The 16,848-nt window shown below is 39.4% G+C and overlaps 1 protein-coding gene across 4 annotated transcripts in view; it reads right to left on the bottom strand.

The window, feature by feature from the left end:
- cald1a (caldesmon 1a) overlaps positions 1–16,848 on the bottom strand; it is a 60,737-nt gene that overhangs the window by 14,439 nt on the left and 29,450 nt on the right. For 2 of the 4 annotated variants that reach the window (XR_010802202.1, XM_066667971.1), the window contains exons 2-7: positions 16,006–16,102; positions 8,208–8,351; positions 5,164–5,536; positions 5,003–5,038; positions 2,701–2,789; positions 1,137–1,407 (exon numbers count right to left, since the gene is read on the bottom strand). Coding sequence is in view for 3 of the 4 variants with exons in the window: in XM_066667971.1 (XP_066524068.1) it covers positions 1,137–1,407; positions 2,701–2,789; positions 5,003–5,038; positions 5,164–5,536; positions 8,208–8,351; positions 16,006–16,079 (987 nt within the window). In the remaining variant the exon portion in view is untranslated. Of the gene's footprint in view, positions 1–1,136; positions 1,408–2,700; positions 2,790–5,002; positions 5,039–5,163; positions 5,537–8,207; positions 8,352–16,005; positions 16,103–16,678; positions 16,813–16,848 lie in introns of those variants that run through there. The other 2 variants (XM_066667972.1, XM_066667973.1) reach the window with 2 other exon arrangements.

Raw genomic sequence — 16,848 nt, 5'->3', positions numbered from 1 at the left:
TCTGCGTAAGACAGAGTCTCCTGACAAATGGAATCTTATCTACACGGTTAGGAAAACAGAGAACTTAATGACACTGAAGCTTGAGGTAATAAAATATGCAGGGAATGTCTTCCTGTCTGACAGAGGTTAAATTCTCAAACAAATATAGAAGAGTGTTTTTGATGAAAGGCCAAGAAAATAAGATACACAAATAGCGATACGCTCTAGAAAAACATTCAGGATGACTAAAGCAATAGGTCACCAGAAAATTCCCTTTACCCCAGATGTAGTCGTTCAGCCAAGATATGTTCAAGGTCCAGGCCTCAAGATGGATGCTGTTACTATTTTTAGCTGTGCAATGTCATTTTCTCCATTTATAGATAACAGCACATTGTAAAAGGCAAGCAATTATTTGCTGTAAGTGTGAGAAAAACATGACTTCGACCTTCCTCTATTTATTTGTTTCATAACAATAATTCAATATCAATATATATTGCGATATAAAATGTTTAAATAACAATGATATGATTTTTAAACCGCTTTTCAATATTTCAGTATACATTGTTGACATCTGTCACTGACCGATATTCATTACGGGGCATTGATGTCATTTCAGCACACTCAATTTAAAATATAGTATAAAAATATTAACATTTACAAAGCCGATAGGTTTATGTTTGGTGGTGGTGTCACTTTCCATTTTGTTCTTAGATGTTTTTCAGGATTTTATAATGCTCATATCGATATCGGAATTATACTGTATCAACATAAATTATATTGAAATATATTGTGATATAAATTTTGGCCAAATCGTCCTGCCTTAAGAGGCATCAAAGGTGCCCCTTTAATTAGTCAATCTGGAATCTCTAAATGTTATTCCATAATATTAAAAAAATAAGACTGTATAAATGATACTGAGTGCTTCTTTCACTGATTTTGCTGAGCTTGTGTTCACTGATGCCATCTAAAAATGTATTACTTTTTTTAGTAGTTTTAACATGTTACTAATGTACAAAATGTACATACTAAATTTTAAGTGTGCCCAACGAACCAGATATCTTATGGGGTCCACATAGTCAAGTACGATCACCAAGGACAGAAAACTTCCAGTTAAAGTACATCCAGGAAGTGAAATTTTGATATTAGGCTTAACATACCTCCTCCCTAGCCTTCCTCTCAGCCTCCTCTTGCTTCTTCTGCTTCTCCTCTTCCTCCAGCACCTTCCTTCTCTCCTCCCTCTTCCTCTTTAGCTCCTCCAACTCTACCTCAGCCTCTTGCTGCTTCTGCCTCATCCTCTCAAACTCCTCACTCTCTGTCTCGTCTCTCCTCCTTTTCAGCTCCTCCAGTTTCCTTTCCGCCTCTAGACGAGCTCCCTCTGCATCCAGATCCTCCATCGCAGGAGCCTCGGGAGAGCGCATGCTACCACGGCTGAGGTAAATACGTGCATGTACACACACGCGTACACACACACACACACAAAACATGCATATGTTAACCAAGTATATAGGGCACACAATCACGATACCCTCCATGCATGCAAGAAACATACACACATGTGAATATCACAGTTGTAAACACAGACACAGACGCTCACACATACACATGCGCACAAATACACACACACACACACACACACACACACGGAAGCAGCTCACTCTTGTCTAAGGTGACAGTCTCTAGTTACAGCTGTGCCCAGGACTCCATAGAGCTAGGTTTAAATGACTGGGGTCATGAATATCTTCATAATAGAAAAAATAACCATTGACCCACATTGTAAACTGCAGGGCCTATACATCAGGGCTTCATTATATAAAACACACATATTGGTTCTAAGTTAGTTACAAAAAATAAGATAAATAAAATAAACAATACTGATGCTTAATAAAAAAAATGAATACAAAATCATCTGTATGTATCCAAGTATCATATCCTCAGACAGATGCTGTTTACGTTCGCATTAATAAAGCTAATTAACCATCTGATCTAGTTCTAATGCTGTACTAGACCAGATTTCCAAATAAATTGTTCAAAGTAATAAAAACATTTCTGAAAAATGTTTAATATTTATTTGTTTTAATCTAGTACAAATATAATGGTCTGAAATTTTCTGACAGCTTTTGGGAAATCTGAAAATTAGTAAAGATGGGAATTTTTTATTTAGCACATGAAGAAAAAACAGGAGAAAACTGGTGAATTTGATTAAATTCAGTAACAAATCTACCTTGAAACAGCATCTTATTTGATATGATATTTTAAACTGTATTCCACTGGGAGTTGTTAGTGTTTAAGCAGTTTGAGTATTAAAGTTTAGTTTAGATGTTTACACTTTAAGTAAAGTTTTCAGTGAAAACTATTGGATTGAGACTGTTATCAGCGTCCTAATCCAGATCATAATCCATACTCCCTTCTGAAATGTGGGAAAATTACACATACATATAATTGTAACAGTATGAATCAGCTAGTTCAAATCCCTTTCTCATCATAGATCCTCCTCTATCAAATATTATTCAGTTCAAATAGCACTTAAGTCTACAGCTTAAAGGGTTAAATCACTGAGATTAAGATTTACAATGAAAAGTCATGCCTCCTCTTGTCTATTAGCTAACTGCAGGACTTATACTTAAGCTATTCCCCTTGAATGGCTTGTGATTAATTAATGGCATGTTTATAAAAATCACGAGTAGAGTTATAATTGTGCGGTGAGTGGATTATGTCACACACCTCTGGGTTCTCTCCACTTTCTTGTGCTTACTGTCCTCATACACTCCTCCATTCTGCTGCTTGCTCTTCCTTCCCATTTCCTCCTCCATCTGACAGTGGAGAGCAATTGCAATTAAAAGTAAAGAACTCTAACATTACATTCAGGAGGCACACGCAAACCACTCAAGGAGAAAATGAAGGAAAATATGTGAAACAGTGGGTAGAACTGCCCTCAGAGAGAAAGGACAGGTGAGAACATAGCCACTCCTGTCATGCAACAAACAGTGTGCGATTTCACATTTCACTGGTGAGATAACATGACCATAAGGAGAGATCATGACCTTTACTTAACATGTGGGAAATGAACAAAATTATATTTGTGGACACTTCAGTGGGGTCACTGCACTCACACTGTGCTCACACTGGTGTCAGGATAATCTTCAGGTTTGGGGACAAAGTCTTTAGCTACCATAAACATTGTATTCTCCATTACAAATATTTCTTGTAGGGCTGTACAATACATCATTATTAAAAACATTGGCCTTGGGCACTGTGCTACAGGCAGAGACCACCCCTTCATTTGTTTATTCATTTCTAGTCAAGATGTCCAACCCAAATAATTTATTTATTTTTACTTAATTTACAAAATGCGTTCTTTGTGCAGAGTGTCCCCACCATGTCCCTTATGAGATTTTGTGGGTGCTTTGATGAATCAACTCATCTACATCATCCAGTACTTGTAAATAATTTTGGTCAAATATAATGCAAGCCAGTCTTTACCCATGGCATATTAATGTCATTTAATATGTTTTTAATACGTTTTAATTTCAAGTCATGTCACACTTCCAATACGATTATGATATACTGTGCAGTCCCCCTCATATTTTAATGGTTTCTTATTCACACTGGTTTCCAAGAATTAAAATGATTTATAGCTTATTTTGAATTAAATTTGAAGTCTGAGAATTTTACCCCTAAATATTCAAGTGTGATCAGATGTTCTAAGACTAAGCCCCCAAAGCTTTAATCATCCATGAGCAGCTGGATGCTTACCAAACCTAAATCACTGTTTGCAAACGCTCTCTCTTGTTTCTCTGAGTCAGCTGTCTCCTGCATTTCATCAGCTGTATTTTGTGTGAATGCCTCTAACTCATTCCCCTCTACATCCTCTATGACATCTGTTGTGTTTTCCTCCACTTCTTGCTTTGAAATGACAGTGTCTTCATTTAAAGTGTCACATTTTTCACTCAAAGGGTCCCACTTATTATTGCCCTATGAAAGGAATTGGAAACCACATGGTTTATGATGAAAAGAATTAAACTGATGATCAAATGACACAAATTTCCCTCAAACCAAGTGTATCAGTCAATCAGTTGAAACATTTAGAGTCTAATGAATAAATTATAAACGGCGATGCTATCATGTATTTTAAGATTGTGTATACCAGTTAGCATTATGCAACTTGCAAGCCTTGCCACAAATTTACAAAATTACTGCAGACTTGCCGCAAACTGTGTGAAGCTGTTAAAGGTAAACTAGGTAGTATTTATACCTGAAGGTTACAGCTTCAAAATCATTGTGAATCTTCACTGACCTGTAGTAGGCAGAATAAACCCTCTGTTGTTGCTACTCCAGGCTCAGCACTGCAGAAACTGCACTATGTAACTTTTGGAGGAGGGTAAAGAACCACCCCCTCCCTCCTTCTCCCCCTTGATTTCAGGACATTGCTGTAAAATGAATCACACTTTGCAAATGTAGGGGGAGTCCAGGAGTGAAAATACTGAATGTTACTTAGCGTTCCTTTAGGCAATTTGATCTATTCATGTTTCTTACATTGAATTATATACAGTTATTGCTGACAAAATATGTATAGGTCATAAGACCCCAGCATTTTTAAAATGCCCACATTACTTTATGATAATATAGTCTATTTAAAATCCTTTATATATCCAAAATCATGATAAAACCATAGAGAAAAATGCCTTCAGCCACTGATAATGTTCAGTGCTGATTATTGAAACTAAATATGAATATTTGTATGTTGTTTGTGCTGAGATACAAAATCTTTAGATGAGTTCTACCTAACAGCAAGTAAATGACACAAATGTATCAATTCAGCATGATGTGGGATAAGTAATTAATAAATATGTTGTTAACCTGCTAGCTACAGTCAGTTATAGTGCCATATTTTGTCATAAGGTCTTTAAGAACAGGTTTAAGCCCAAAGAAGCAACCCCCCAACAGGCTTACAAGAGAAACCTCTTTTCTTTCCCCGAACCATTGCATTAAACAAGAAAGTTAGAGGATGTCATGGTAGCCATACCTCTTCTTCTATTTGAGGTTTTTCCTCTGTGGATTCCTAAAAGTGAATAATGTTCATCAAAACCAAAACGAACCTGTTGCATCATCACACTGCATTATACCACACAGTAGAACCCCTGACAGAATATATTATAAACAAACAAACAATAATAAATCATGCACCTGCTCCCTCAGGTAAGACCTTCGTGGCTTCTCCTCCTCCTCCTCCTCCTCCTCCTTCTGCTCTTCTTCCTCCTCTGGGGCAGCCTCCTCTTCCTCCTTTGCTTCTTCCTTCTCCTCCTCCTTACTGTTGAACGCTGGCTCCTCTTCCTGTTTGTGGAGGAGGGAGCGGCCGCTGTTAGAAGACACTTCTGACCTGTAGTCAGAGGTGTCGGTCTCCAGATCCTTCTGTCTGTCCAGAGCCTCCTTCATCCTCCTCTGTCTTCTTTCCTCGCGCTTGGCCAGACGCTCCAGCAAGGCCTGCTCCTCATCGTCTCCTTCACCAGGCTGGCTTGAGATGACCACTGAGCTGGACACTGTCTCTGTGACTGTCACACTAACAACGAGAGAGAAACGTGTCTAATATTAAAGTGGAAAATTCTAATTTCCACAAGTCACTCTTGATCAGGGAAGGCATGTTTGTGGTTTAATATTTCCTTCTGCAGTCTCCCACCGGAGGTGACACAGCTAACAATTATTACAACCTTATTTGCATGAACTAACATTGACAAAACTATGTCTAATTCACAACAAACTTGCCTCATGCTGTGTCAAGCTGTTAAGCATTTCCAGACAGACTTGACTATGGTCTTTCCATTGTAGAAAAACTTCTAGTCTGAATTACAGCACTGAAGCGCTACACAGAGTAAATGTGCTGTTTAAAATTTAGAGGCCAAACAACAAAACTGCTTAATTAGTTTGTGTTATATTACAGCAAATATGCATGCGGACACGTAACAGTAAGTTTTAAAGCACTAGATGACAAGTACCCATCTCTTCTGTCGTTTTATGCTATGTGATGCACACACACACACACACACACAGTGCAAATTCACCAGCACTATGTGTATTCAACTAACATTGTAAGTATTAGAGTTTAATACTCTACAATTCTCAGTGTTAATTTAACATTAATAGTGTTGATAATAGTGTAATAGGTGTAATAGAATAATAGTGAAATTTCTTGTTTATTTATTATTCAGTGTTAAATTATAATCAAACATTTATGTTTAACTAAAATTTTAAACTAAGGCCATTATGTGATGAAGTGTGGTTTTCAGAATATTTAATTAAATTCTATTTTATTTTTATTTATGGAGCACTTTTTGTAACCAGCTTTGTCATAAAGCAGCTTTACAGATTTCTGGGTCCTAACCCAGTGAGCAAGCTTTAGTTTCAGTGTTACAGAGTTATTATGTGTACAGTGGTCTATTATGCCATGTTCTGATTGTGTTAATAGCTGTGTTTATATAAAACAGTCTGAAGCGGGTGAAGAACAAACAGTTCTAACGGAAGCTAACTGCTCACCAGGGGCATAACTAGCAACTCCATTTGGGGTAAAGTGGAAAAAGTACTTCTGATTTTTCTGATTTCTGATTCAAACATTACATCTAATTGCTCATATATAATGGCAGAATGAACTCCCAGTACCAGGTCATTTATTCAGTGTGCTGCTGCCTACTCCACACACACAATAGCCCATTGAGTCCCTTTCTTCAGTGAAGTGTCGCTACCGATTTGGAACATGTCTGCTCTTTCCCATTACCCCTTACATATGTTAGGCTGCCTAACTGGCTTGCACTGGGCTGTCGTGGACCCAGCCTGGCTGCCACATGCATGCCCCTGTAGGTTAATGTAGTCTGAGCGCACCACTTGGCACAGGATTTTATCTGCATCAGCACAATTCACAATAGAGGCAGCTACAGCCACACACACGCAGGCGACTCTTGCAGGCTGCTGCCATAGATGGTCTTGTGTGCAAAAGCATTTGGGACTACAATGGCACAGTGTCACTGTACGTCAGCACGACCCACTGCTTCCACATCACTGACCTGCTACAGGAAGTTATTTATTACATACATGGTGCAGGGTTGTGGGTTAAACTAAGCGATGGACGAAGAGATTTTCACAGACACTTTCCAGACCTCCTGAAAATCTAATAACTTAATAGCCGATTTAAATAAATGCCTTTTGCACTATAGTTGGTGTGTGTGCGCATGTGTTTGTACTGAGTCTAATAAAGGTAACGTTTCACACATGAATTATTAAGAGTTATTCTGAAATATGCATTAGGTCCAGATTGCACCTGTTTTAGGGTAATTTCTCTCTCTCTATCTCACACACACTCTCACACAAAGCTTTAAATAATGTTTTTAAAGAAATAACTGTTTTATTTTTTATTTGTTTTAATCGTGATTCACTCTGACCCCCTAATGTTTGGAACTGCACAGTAAATTTGCCATTGGTAAATCAACAAAATTAGTGTTAAATTAACACACAGAGAACAGAGAGAACCTTAGATCCAGGTTCAAGGGTGGGATTTTAAAATGGCTGGCTGGTATGACACTAGTTGCAAAGGCTAATGCACCTGACTGGCCCTGTAAAGTGTCACACCGGCCAACCACTGTGAAATCCCGGCCTGGAACCTGGATCAAAGATCCGGACATAATGACCTCTGCCTTAGAACACACAGCACATTAAAAGGTACTAATGTTGGTGTATAACTAAAATTTGCCATCTGATGTACAGGATTTAACGGTTTCAGAGACAGAAAATCGTCAAGCTCTAAATTCAGAACTGAAATAATCCATCCATGTGGTTAAAAAAATACAAACACACCTGAAAACAAGTATCCTTAAGAGAATGGAAGATGACAAAGAGCGGCAAAGCTTGGGTGTAATAATATGATAGAACTAATGCTATATTTAGTTACTCTGTGCAGGGGAGTAGCCACCCAAACTGGACCAGGTCAAACTGCACTGTGGCCAGTCAGCCACAGCTAATTCCTAGTGTGCAAGTGCACACGCAGACCCTCTCTCTGTTCTGTGCACATTTCCACGAGTCAAATTCAGAGCTAGAGCATGAGGGGAAGCAAGGGGAGTGCAAGGCACATGACATGCTGCCACTGCTTTGTGAATTTTGTATAAATGTATTTATAAGTAAAGGCTTCTAACCTTTTGATGCAACTTTTGCACGTGATTGTGTGTGTGTGTGTGTGTGTATGATACCTGTGGCTATTGTTTAGCTCCACACTCTCGGGCGGGTTTTGTCCCTCTTCACTCTCTTTGTTACGCAGACGTTCTTGACGTGCTCTTCGTCTGCGCTCACGAGCTGCCTCTTCCTCATCCTCTTCACTGCGCCGATAAGCCATCCTGGACACAAACACACACACATACACTCAGTGACAGTGATATTACATTAGTGAGAGAGGGCAAGAGCCAGGGCTGATATCTTCCTGGCAGTGAGTGTGTTTCTCACAGCCATCACTGTTATTACTGCTGTCGCTGCTGCTGTTGGGGGTGAGTGGTTGCTGGATATCAACTTTGTGTGCCTGTTTTCTGTGTGTGTGGGTGTGTGTGCGTGTGTGTGTGTGTGTGTCGGCGAAGCTTGGCAGCTGATGAGAGGAGCTGGATACCAGTGGCTGAGAGCCCATACAACTTAGGCAGAACACATTCAGAGCATAAGGATGAAGGATTTTCTTGAGTAACCTTACAAGCATCTCTCTCTCTCTCTCTCTAATAGTTCTACATACAGTTGTCATGTTGAACATTTAACATTATCTACACAATACTAGCTAATTGTGTGTAATGTTTGTGCCTTTACCAATCACTGCTGATTTATAAGCTCTGTATGCTTAGTGAAAAAGTTCATTTCATTATTGTCAAATACATAAGGCAAACATTCAAAATGTAAGAGGAAATTAATTTGCACATTGTAAATATATCCATCGATGACCTTATTTCTTCCTTTCTGAATGTGCTGAGTCCTTTCTTACTTCAAACCGATTCATTTAGCCCATGTAACACCTGCTGCTTTGCGAAGGCTGTGTGTGCTTTGAGAGCAGAAGGCCAAATCAGGAATTCTGCTGTAACTGAACACAGCATTGTGTTAACGCCCAAGGAAGACCAGAGGGAGAGTGACATCATTAGAGAACTTGCTTCTCCCTTTGTAAAAGTATTTGTCCTACTTCCTATTCTCTCTCCTAACAGCATGTACAGTACAAGTCAAAGTGAATACAAATACAAATACTATTATCTTAAATAAATGTTAACTTAAAGACTTAGGCTTAAATGCTTAAGTTATAAATGGGGTAAACATTAAATATATAGTGGTATTTTTATGAAAAATAGTAATGAGAGGAAATTGTTGTCCTTCCAGATGGTCTTTATTAATCCTCTGAATTACAAAGGTCCTGACGATTTTAAGAAAGAAAAAAAAAATAGTGCTGTTTGGCCTTTGATATTTAGGCTATGTACTGTGTTAATAAGGCAAAAAACTTAACTGGTTTAACCGTTTCCAGTTAGATATAAATCACAGCAAGCCCATAAGAGCAAAGTATATTTCTCTAAACAACTCTGAAAGAGACTTGTGTTTGCTCATTGACGTGATTTCATTTGTGATGCAACTGGACTTGGACCAATGATTTAACAATGGAATAAACAATTGGCTCCATTCAGTAAACCAGCTAAACTAGCCATGAAAACACATCACTAAACAAGGATGTTTAAAGATTTTTACCTTAAATGCCTGTATCATTGCTGTAATCTGGGTAAACAAACCTGTCAGACACATCTATATCCACACATTTAACAACTGTCTCACAGCATAAATGAACCATCGTTCTAACTATTTGTTGCCTACAACTGGGATATTTTGTTTGAAATATAAACAATTAAACAATATGGTAATGAGAAGTACCTCCTTGGAAAAACACCATTGAATATTCCAAGCCTGTAAACGCAGTTCAAACCTAGTTATTTCAAAATTCTGTCAAACACAAAGATCATATCAGAAGGGACCAGAGCTATTCAAAGGGAACATTCCTGGCTATCACTCCACAGAGCTCCACCAAGCCCAATCTAATATCCTCTCCCCAGCACTCTGCCTGTCTCCAGGTGTCCAGCAGTGTTCGGCTCCCTCCGCTTCATGACCACAATAATAAATCTCCACCAGACAGAAACAACATCGCTTGGACGCTACAATAGCTTTCAGGTGGGTCTCTGCATTTTTCAAAGGCTGCAACATGTTCGATAGTTTGTCTAAGCCGGGTGGCCGACGCCTGTTTGGAGCTTCGCACTTCCCTGCATGTCTTCAGCACACATAGTTATTTAGGTTAGCCAAGTATGTATTCCATATGGAACAGATCATGTGGTTGAGTATAACATTAATTGTTAAGTAGCTACTGTGGTGAACGCCAAGCCATCAGAGGCTCCTTTTATTGAATTCATAAAATCTGTGACAGGAGAAATGGCTCTGGTGTGGGAGATGATGCTGATATAAAGCTGATTTTTGCTATTAAGCAACAGCATGGGGACATGAACAGAACACATATACACTTCCATACAGCCAATACATTAGTGTTCCCAAATGTTTTCCTTTCATCCAAACATTTCAGAAATGCCACTAAAAACACTTTTGGGAAAAGCTCCAGAGAATGGGGTCAGAGAGAGAAAGAGAGAGAGAGAGAGAATGCCAAAAGGCTGCCCTATTCCCACACTCACCCACCCTCCCCCATCCTTTCCTTCCTACACACCCACTGAGGTCTGTGTAACATTTCTCAGTTCAATTTTCTGTCTGTTTGAGGCTAAATCAGAACATAGAATATTGGGTGGGTTATATTTGTTTTTCCAATGTTCTAATGTTCTTTATATCACTGCTCCTAACAATTAAAAAGAATAATAATAAAAAAAACAAAAAAAAAAAAACAAAACAAAACAGGAAAACAAACAATCAAACAAACAGGACTACACAATCAGATTGGTATCAGGACGCCTGATTCTCCTTTCATCTTTAACCAGCAGTTCTCAGTGTTCCTGTCATTATTTTCCTGCCACAAACCCACCCAAATGTGATGACAAAAACATCTCATCTTCCATCTCTTCTGAGTCTTGAATTATAGAAACAATTAATGTCTTGTGCTGCACAGAACTCATAAACTGATGAAGAACTGGACCATTTTAGGGTCTATAGTACATTCTGTACCTCTCTGCACTTAACACCCGACAATCCACTAAACAAGGAAAAACGTCTTTCTACTTGTTATGAGCCAATATTAGACATGGACACAGAGCAGCAATGTCAACATGGGTGACGGAGGCCAGAGGGGCAGGGGGGGGGGGGGTTTAGGATTATATTTTATTATATAATATTATTTAATTCTCCTTGCAACGACTCACCATATCACTGGCCAATCACAGACATGCCACCTGTTGGGATAGTTGTACCACAATCTGATGTTATAGACGTACCACTTTCTTTAGAAGATGCAAAGATTAAAAAATCTGAAAATCAATTATCATATATTTTCTATTTTACAGTTAAGTGTTTGAACCAAATTTTCTACTTTTGTATTTTTAAGTGTGATTAAATATGGTGTAAACAAGAATCACAGAGCAAAGAGACCAAGGGAAAACATCTATAAACTAGAGCTTCTGCACATTTCTACCCACTAGCTCATTCTCATATAAAGGAATAGTTCCCTTTAAGGTTCTTTTAAAAAGATCCAAAATGAAACATTCAGAAAGAAAGGGCAGATTCTAAACATTACATACATCTAAATGTGATATATGGTGTCTATTCTCTGACTCTTCTCTTGTCCCTAATGACCTCTTTCCCTAACTCTCTTTCTCTCTCTCTCTCGCTTCCTGTACTCTCTCTCTCTCTGTCTTTCTCTCTCTCTCTCCATCTATAGCATGGAGAGTGCAGAGTTGGTTTGGTACGGCCCATTCGCTGAGGATGGGTGTTATTTCCTGAGCTCTTCCTGACCTCTCATGGGAACACAGCACAGATGTGTGGTGCCAAAATGGCTGCAGAATGAGAGATGGAGTTACACATGTACTACTGCAAACCTATCATCTTCACACATTGAAACCTGGTAATAGTGAGGTGATTAGTGGTAAATCCATAAAGCAATAAAATGCTCCGAACTGAAACACGTTTTCTTTTGGATGCTTTAAAATCATCCAGAACATTCCATTAGAGAAGTCAGCGGAGACGCAGAAACAGCAGTCAAAACATTCCAGAGTGTGTGTATGTGGAGTGTCGCTGACCCGAGTCCTTTCTGGAGCACAATGCTTCATCAAGAGAAAGACCACGATTCTCACAAAGCAGGGGAATGAGGGAAAGAAGGAGAAACAGAGAGGCAAAGAGAGAGGTTGGAGAGCAAAATACAGCAAAGAAGCAAATGATAGCGAGAAAAACAGGGTGAAAGGAGTGAGGAAAAGAAAGTGGAAGTAAAAGAGAGGGGGCAAGACAAAAATAAATAGATAAATAAAGAACAGAATAAGTAAAATGTGATACGAGTACCAGTATATAAAAAAGTGATGTTAGCATTTATAGTCATTCAAGTAATCAGTACATTCAGACTGCAATAAACATTCCTCGGTATCAAATCTACATTCTCAGTACTGTTATACAGTTACCCAGTCAGACTGACAGAAGACAGAGCCCAGGATCAGTCTCAGTTTCTCTCTCAGTTTCTCTCTCTCTCTCTCAAGTGAAGTTAATCTTGGCTGGCTGAGACGGAGGAGTGAAATGGCACTCGTCAAGCCTTCATCGCCTGATGGAGCTCCAGCCAGACTCGGGTGCCAAGTCTGTCCTGCAAGCACAGGCCTTATCTTTCCTCTCTCACTACCTTCTCTGCACCACTGACCAGAGCTACGCCAACATCTGCCCTCCTGCTGTTTCAGACGAAGCAGCAGTGCCAGCAAGCACTAGTAATGTAGAAGCACTTGGCCAGAACACAACACTTATTACATGCACTAAAACAAAGGTTTGAGCACCACTTTCTTTCCTCCACCGCATGTTGAACAATAGATAGACAGGGATTGAGAAGAGACATGCAGTTAGAATAGTTTGAACATGAACAACATCAGGTGAAACTGTGTCTGGGTGAAAGAAACAATTTAATATGGTTATATAAGTTTTTTTTTAAAATCAAGGAATGAAAACAGGACCAATGCAGAGTAGAATTTTCAATTTTGCTAGACAATATTTTTTTGCAAAACCATTAAATTTGGTACAAATAAAAGAAGTCCAAAATTCCTGCTAAATGTTCCTCTCTTAACAACAAGCAGTGAAGCAATATTAGGATTACGCTACATTAGCAAAATTAAATAGTGCCTGCTCTGAACACCATCCGCTCTCATCAACCATGGGCCCAGAATTACGGTAAGCGATATCATGTACTGTAAACCGACTTCTTTTCTGCATGGCACTGCTCTTTCAGGAAAAAAAGAAAATACATACCGGGCAGGAACCTGACACGCAAACCTAACAATGCACACAATTAGCCAAGGTCCAGTATTCTGGCCAATGATAACATGGGTGTTAGCTATTGAAAAGAATACGCAGCACTTATAGCAGTGAATGTGCTGGGAACAGCAGCGAGTTGGGCCTGCTTGTTCATTACCCATGATGCTTTGTGACAGCCGCATAAATCACTCCTCAGCAGCTGCCGTCCATGTTTGTGAAATGGCTTAAAAAATGCACCATTCGACAGGAATGCTGATGCATAATCGCTATTTGAGTTCCTGCCATCAGTGTTTATGGGAGTGCCTCTTTTCCTTAAATGGGCACGATGCTGAAGAAAGAGCTGGAGTTCAGAGCGCTTCCCACACACTGCCGTCTCTGAGCAGAGTAAGCTATCCCGCTGACAGACTCAATGGGATCTAAAGCCTGTCAAGAACGAGCTGAGAACAGGAGCAAAAGCAGCTGTCAACAGCAGAAGGCCACATGCTCATAAAGGCCCCTCAATATTGCACTCATATTCAAAGTGGAGCTGAAAAACCGGCTCTTAACTGTCTCTTGCTGATCAGTATGACAATATATGGTGGAGTCAGTAAGGGAGCAGAACCGTAAGGGGTGGCAAATCAAGCAGAACCGTATGGGTGGCAGTTTATGCCAATTGCAACACATTTACACAGTTTGTGTGCGAAGTTACTTTGTGAGGTAACACTACTAAAGCAGTGCATGTAAGGTGACTAATGACATCATAAGTCTTTCAAGACACCTGACAAAATATGTACCTATATAAACATAAACCTGACATAACCCCCTTTTTGTTATTCCTATAAGTGTACCTTATCCTAACACTTAATGAAGTAGAAGTGTTGGAAAGTATCCTTTATGACAACTTGTTGAAATGTGCTCTTAGAAAATGTGACTTTAAGCTAAATTTACTTGCAATTGCCTATTCAACCTACAGTAGATTAGCTCCAGCTTTTCACTCTGAAGTAATACAAAGTGTTTTTTTTTGTTAAGGTTTTACCCAAAACCATTATAATAAAATCAATTTAAATTACGTATTTAAAACTCAATCCAAATAGGCAGCATAAAGGCAAACAAGCACTTATGATTCCTCCACTTCACTGATACAACCATTTTATCAGTCTGTAATAAGAAATGAGTGCAAATGCACTTATAGGCTAAACCTATAATGAAGTATTTGTATAAGCTGATGGACAAGCAGCAAGACAATACCGCACACACTCAAGTATAACAAGCATGAAATTACTTCATAACACACAAAACATGTGCTGCATAAAGCAGAACTCACAGGGGGTGTTTTCAGTGTTTTAAGAATGGGGCTGGGTTGTAAAGGCCACCAGATGTACAGTAATTGTTATAGCTAAGGAGGCTAACATCTGTACCACTGGCCCACCCAACAAAAGAAGCCATGTAAAGATTATGTATGTGCACACAGAATTTAAATACCCTCATAACTTAAAGAAATGAGAAAATGGGGCTATTGTATAAAACATATGTTAGATCAAAGCGCTAACATGCACAGTACAAATCAAACATAAGCGTTAGCTTCCATGCCACGGACATCAATTTAAATGTCTCATCTGGCATATGGTAAAGGAGAGCTTAAAATATGTACAGGCTTCCATAGTGTGGTCTGTCAAAAGTTTGGGCACATCTTCAGCACAGAGCAGAAGTCAGGAACCATACTTTATTAAATGAACTTTAAGTCTAACTGGTCATTAAGTGAGAGTTGTTCAATCTTTTTCTTAGTTTTTTTATGGACAACTACACTTTCAGCAGACACATAGCGCTAAGCTGTCTTCTCACAGTGGAAGGATGAAGAGAAAGACACAGACTTTTTTCAGAATTGTTTTATAATAAATTAGCATTATTCTTTTTTGGTTTGCAATATCTGTCACAGTTCTCCCTTGAGAATACATCCACATACTGCATTCATTTTTTTCCTTCTTTTTATGCCATCATCCACCAGCACTCCAAACTTCCAGGTGATAAAACCAACTTAAGAGCATCCTCATGGGCTTTTAATAATAGTCTGGAGAAGAAAACTGTCAAAGCAATGTTTAGGCAAAACCTACTCTTCAAACCAAGAAAGACACTTCACTGGATGCTGTAAAATACACTCAGAGAAGTGCAGTTTCTTGCTGTATGCAGAATAAGGAGCTGCTTAGGGTCCCTGAGCTACAAGCAAGTATTTATTTTGTATGTATTTACATTGTTTGTGCCATTTTCATGAGCCATACACACCTTCCGCTTTTAATCACCCATTTTAACGGCTTTTATCACTTGTTTTATCCTACTTCATGGTACTACGTGTAGACATTTCCACTAGTTTCTCAGTGTAGGTTGCTGTACAGGCTCCCGCGTGTTCTTGACATCAAAGTACACGTCCTGTAACTGTCAGTAACGGCAAATTAACTTACTTCTACTTCTGCTGGTTAATTCAAAGCTGCACAACTCACAAGCTTTTCCAAAACTGCTCTTTCTGGTTCTAATATTGTCTAGTTTCTAGTGTGTTGACCTGGGTGAACATGACGTTACCTTTCCGCCTCCATTCGCATCTCCTCTCGTTTCTGCCTCCTCAGTTCCCTGCGCCGCTCAAAGTCATCATCCATGGTTTAGTCCTCAAGGTGCGGCCCTGTGAAAACAGCAACAGTCTGTCAGCTTATCATAGATAATAATGTAAACACGACCATGCTGTATTATGTCAAAACCACATATTATGCCATATGGTTCTGAAGAAGGCTTCTGCATTCCACTGCCTGTCTTCCAGTATACGTGTTTGCTTAACCCCTCTGACAAAGTCACACATTCGCATATGCTAGGCATTTGCAGCTGCTTTTTCTTGCTGGCTCCACATCAAACAGATCACAGAGTTTATTTTCACACCAGTACTTTAAAATGGAAAATTGGGCAGGAGGGGGAATAAAGAAGGAGAGAAAAGCAAGGGAGACAGAGCATGTGAGAGAGTGTGTGTGTGTGTGATAGAAAGAGAGACAAAGAGAGAGAGAGAGAGAGAGAGAGAGAGAGAGAGAGAGAGCAAAAGGGGATGAGGAGAGGATGTTAACACAGGATGTTCACTCAGCCAGGCAGAAAGACTCTCACTAAATATACTTCTGGGTACGTGACCAAAGGCGCCAGACCACCCAGGAGCTCCTAGAGTAGGCTTTCAGTCCTGAGGGGCTGCAGAGGGTGTACACAGAAGCTGCCATACCTTAGCAACAGCGATGAAAAAGCCTTGGAGCTGTCCGGTTTGCCTCTTTCTCACACCATTCCCCTTTCCTTTGCTTTGCCTCTGGACTATGCTTTCTGTCTCAGCACCACTCCAACACAAAGAGTTCCTCTGGCTCTGCCTTTCTCTCCAGCTGCAGCTCCACCAGAAAA

The sequence above is a fragment of the Hoplias malabaricus genome, chromosome 4 (genome assembly GCF_029633855.1).
Source record: "Hoplias malabaricus isolate fHopMal1 chromosome 4, fHopMal1.hap1, whole genome shotgun sequence".
Classification (NCBI taxonomy): Eukaryota; Metazoa; Chordata; class Actinopteri; order Characiformes; family Erythrinidae; genus Hoplias; species Hoplias malabaricus.
Note: the sequence above shows the minus strand (reverse complement) of the source record. Positions and strands in the feature narration are given on the sequence as shown.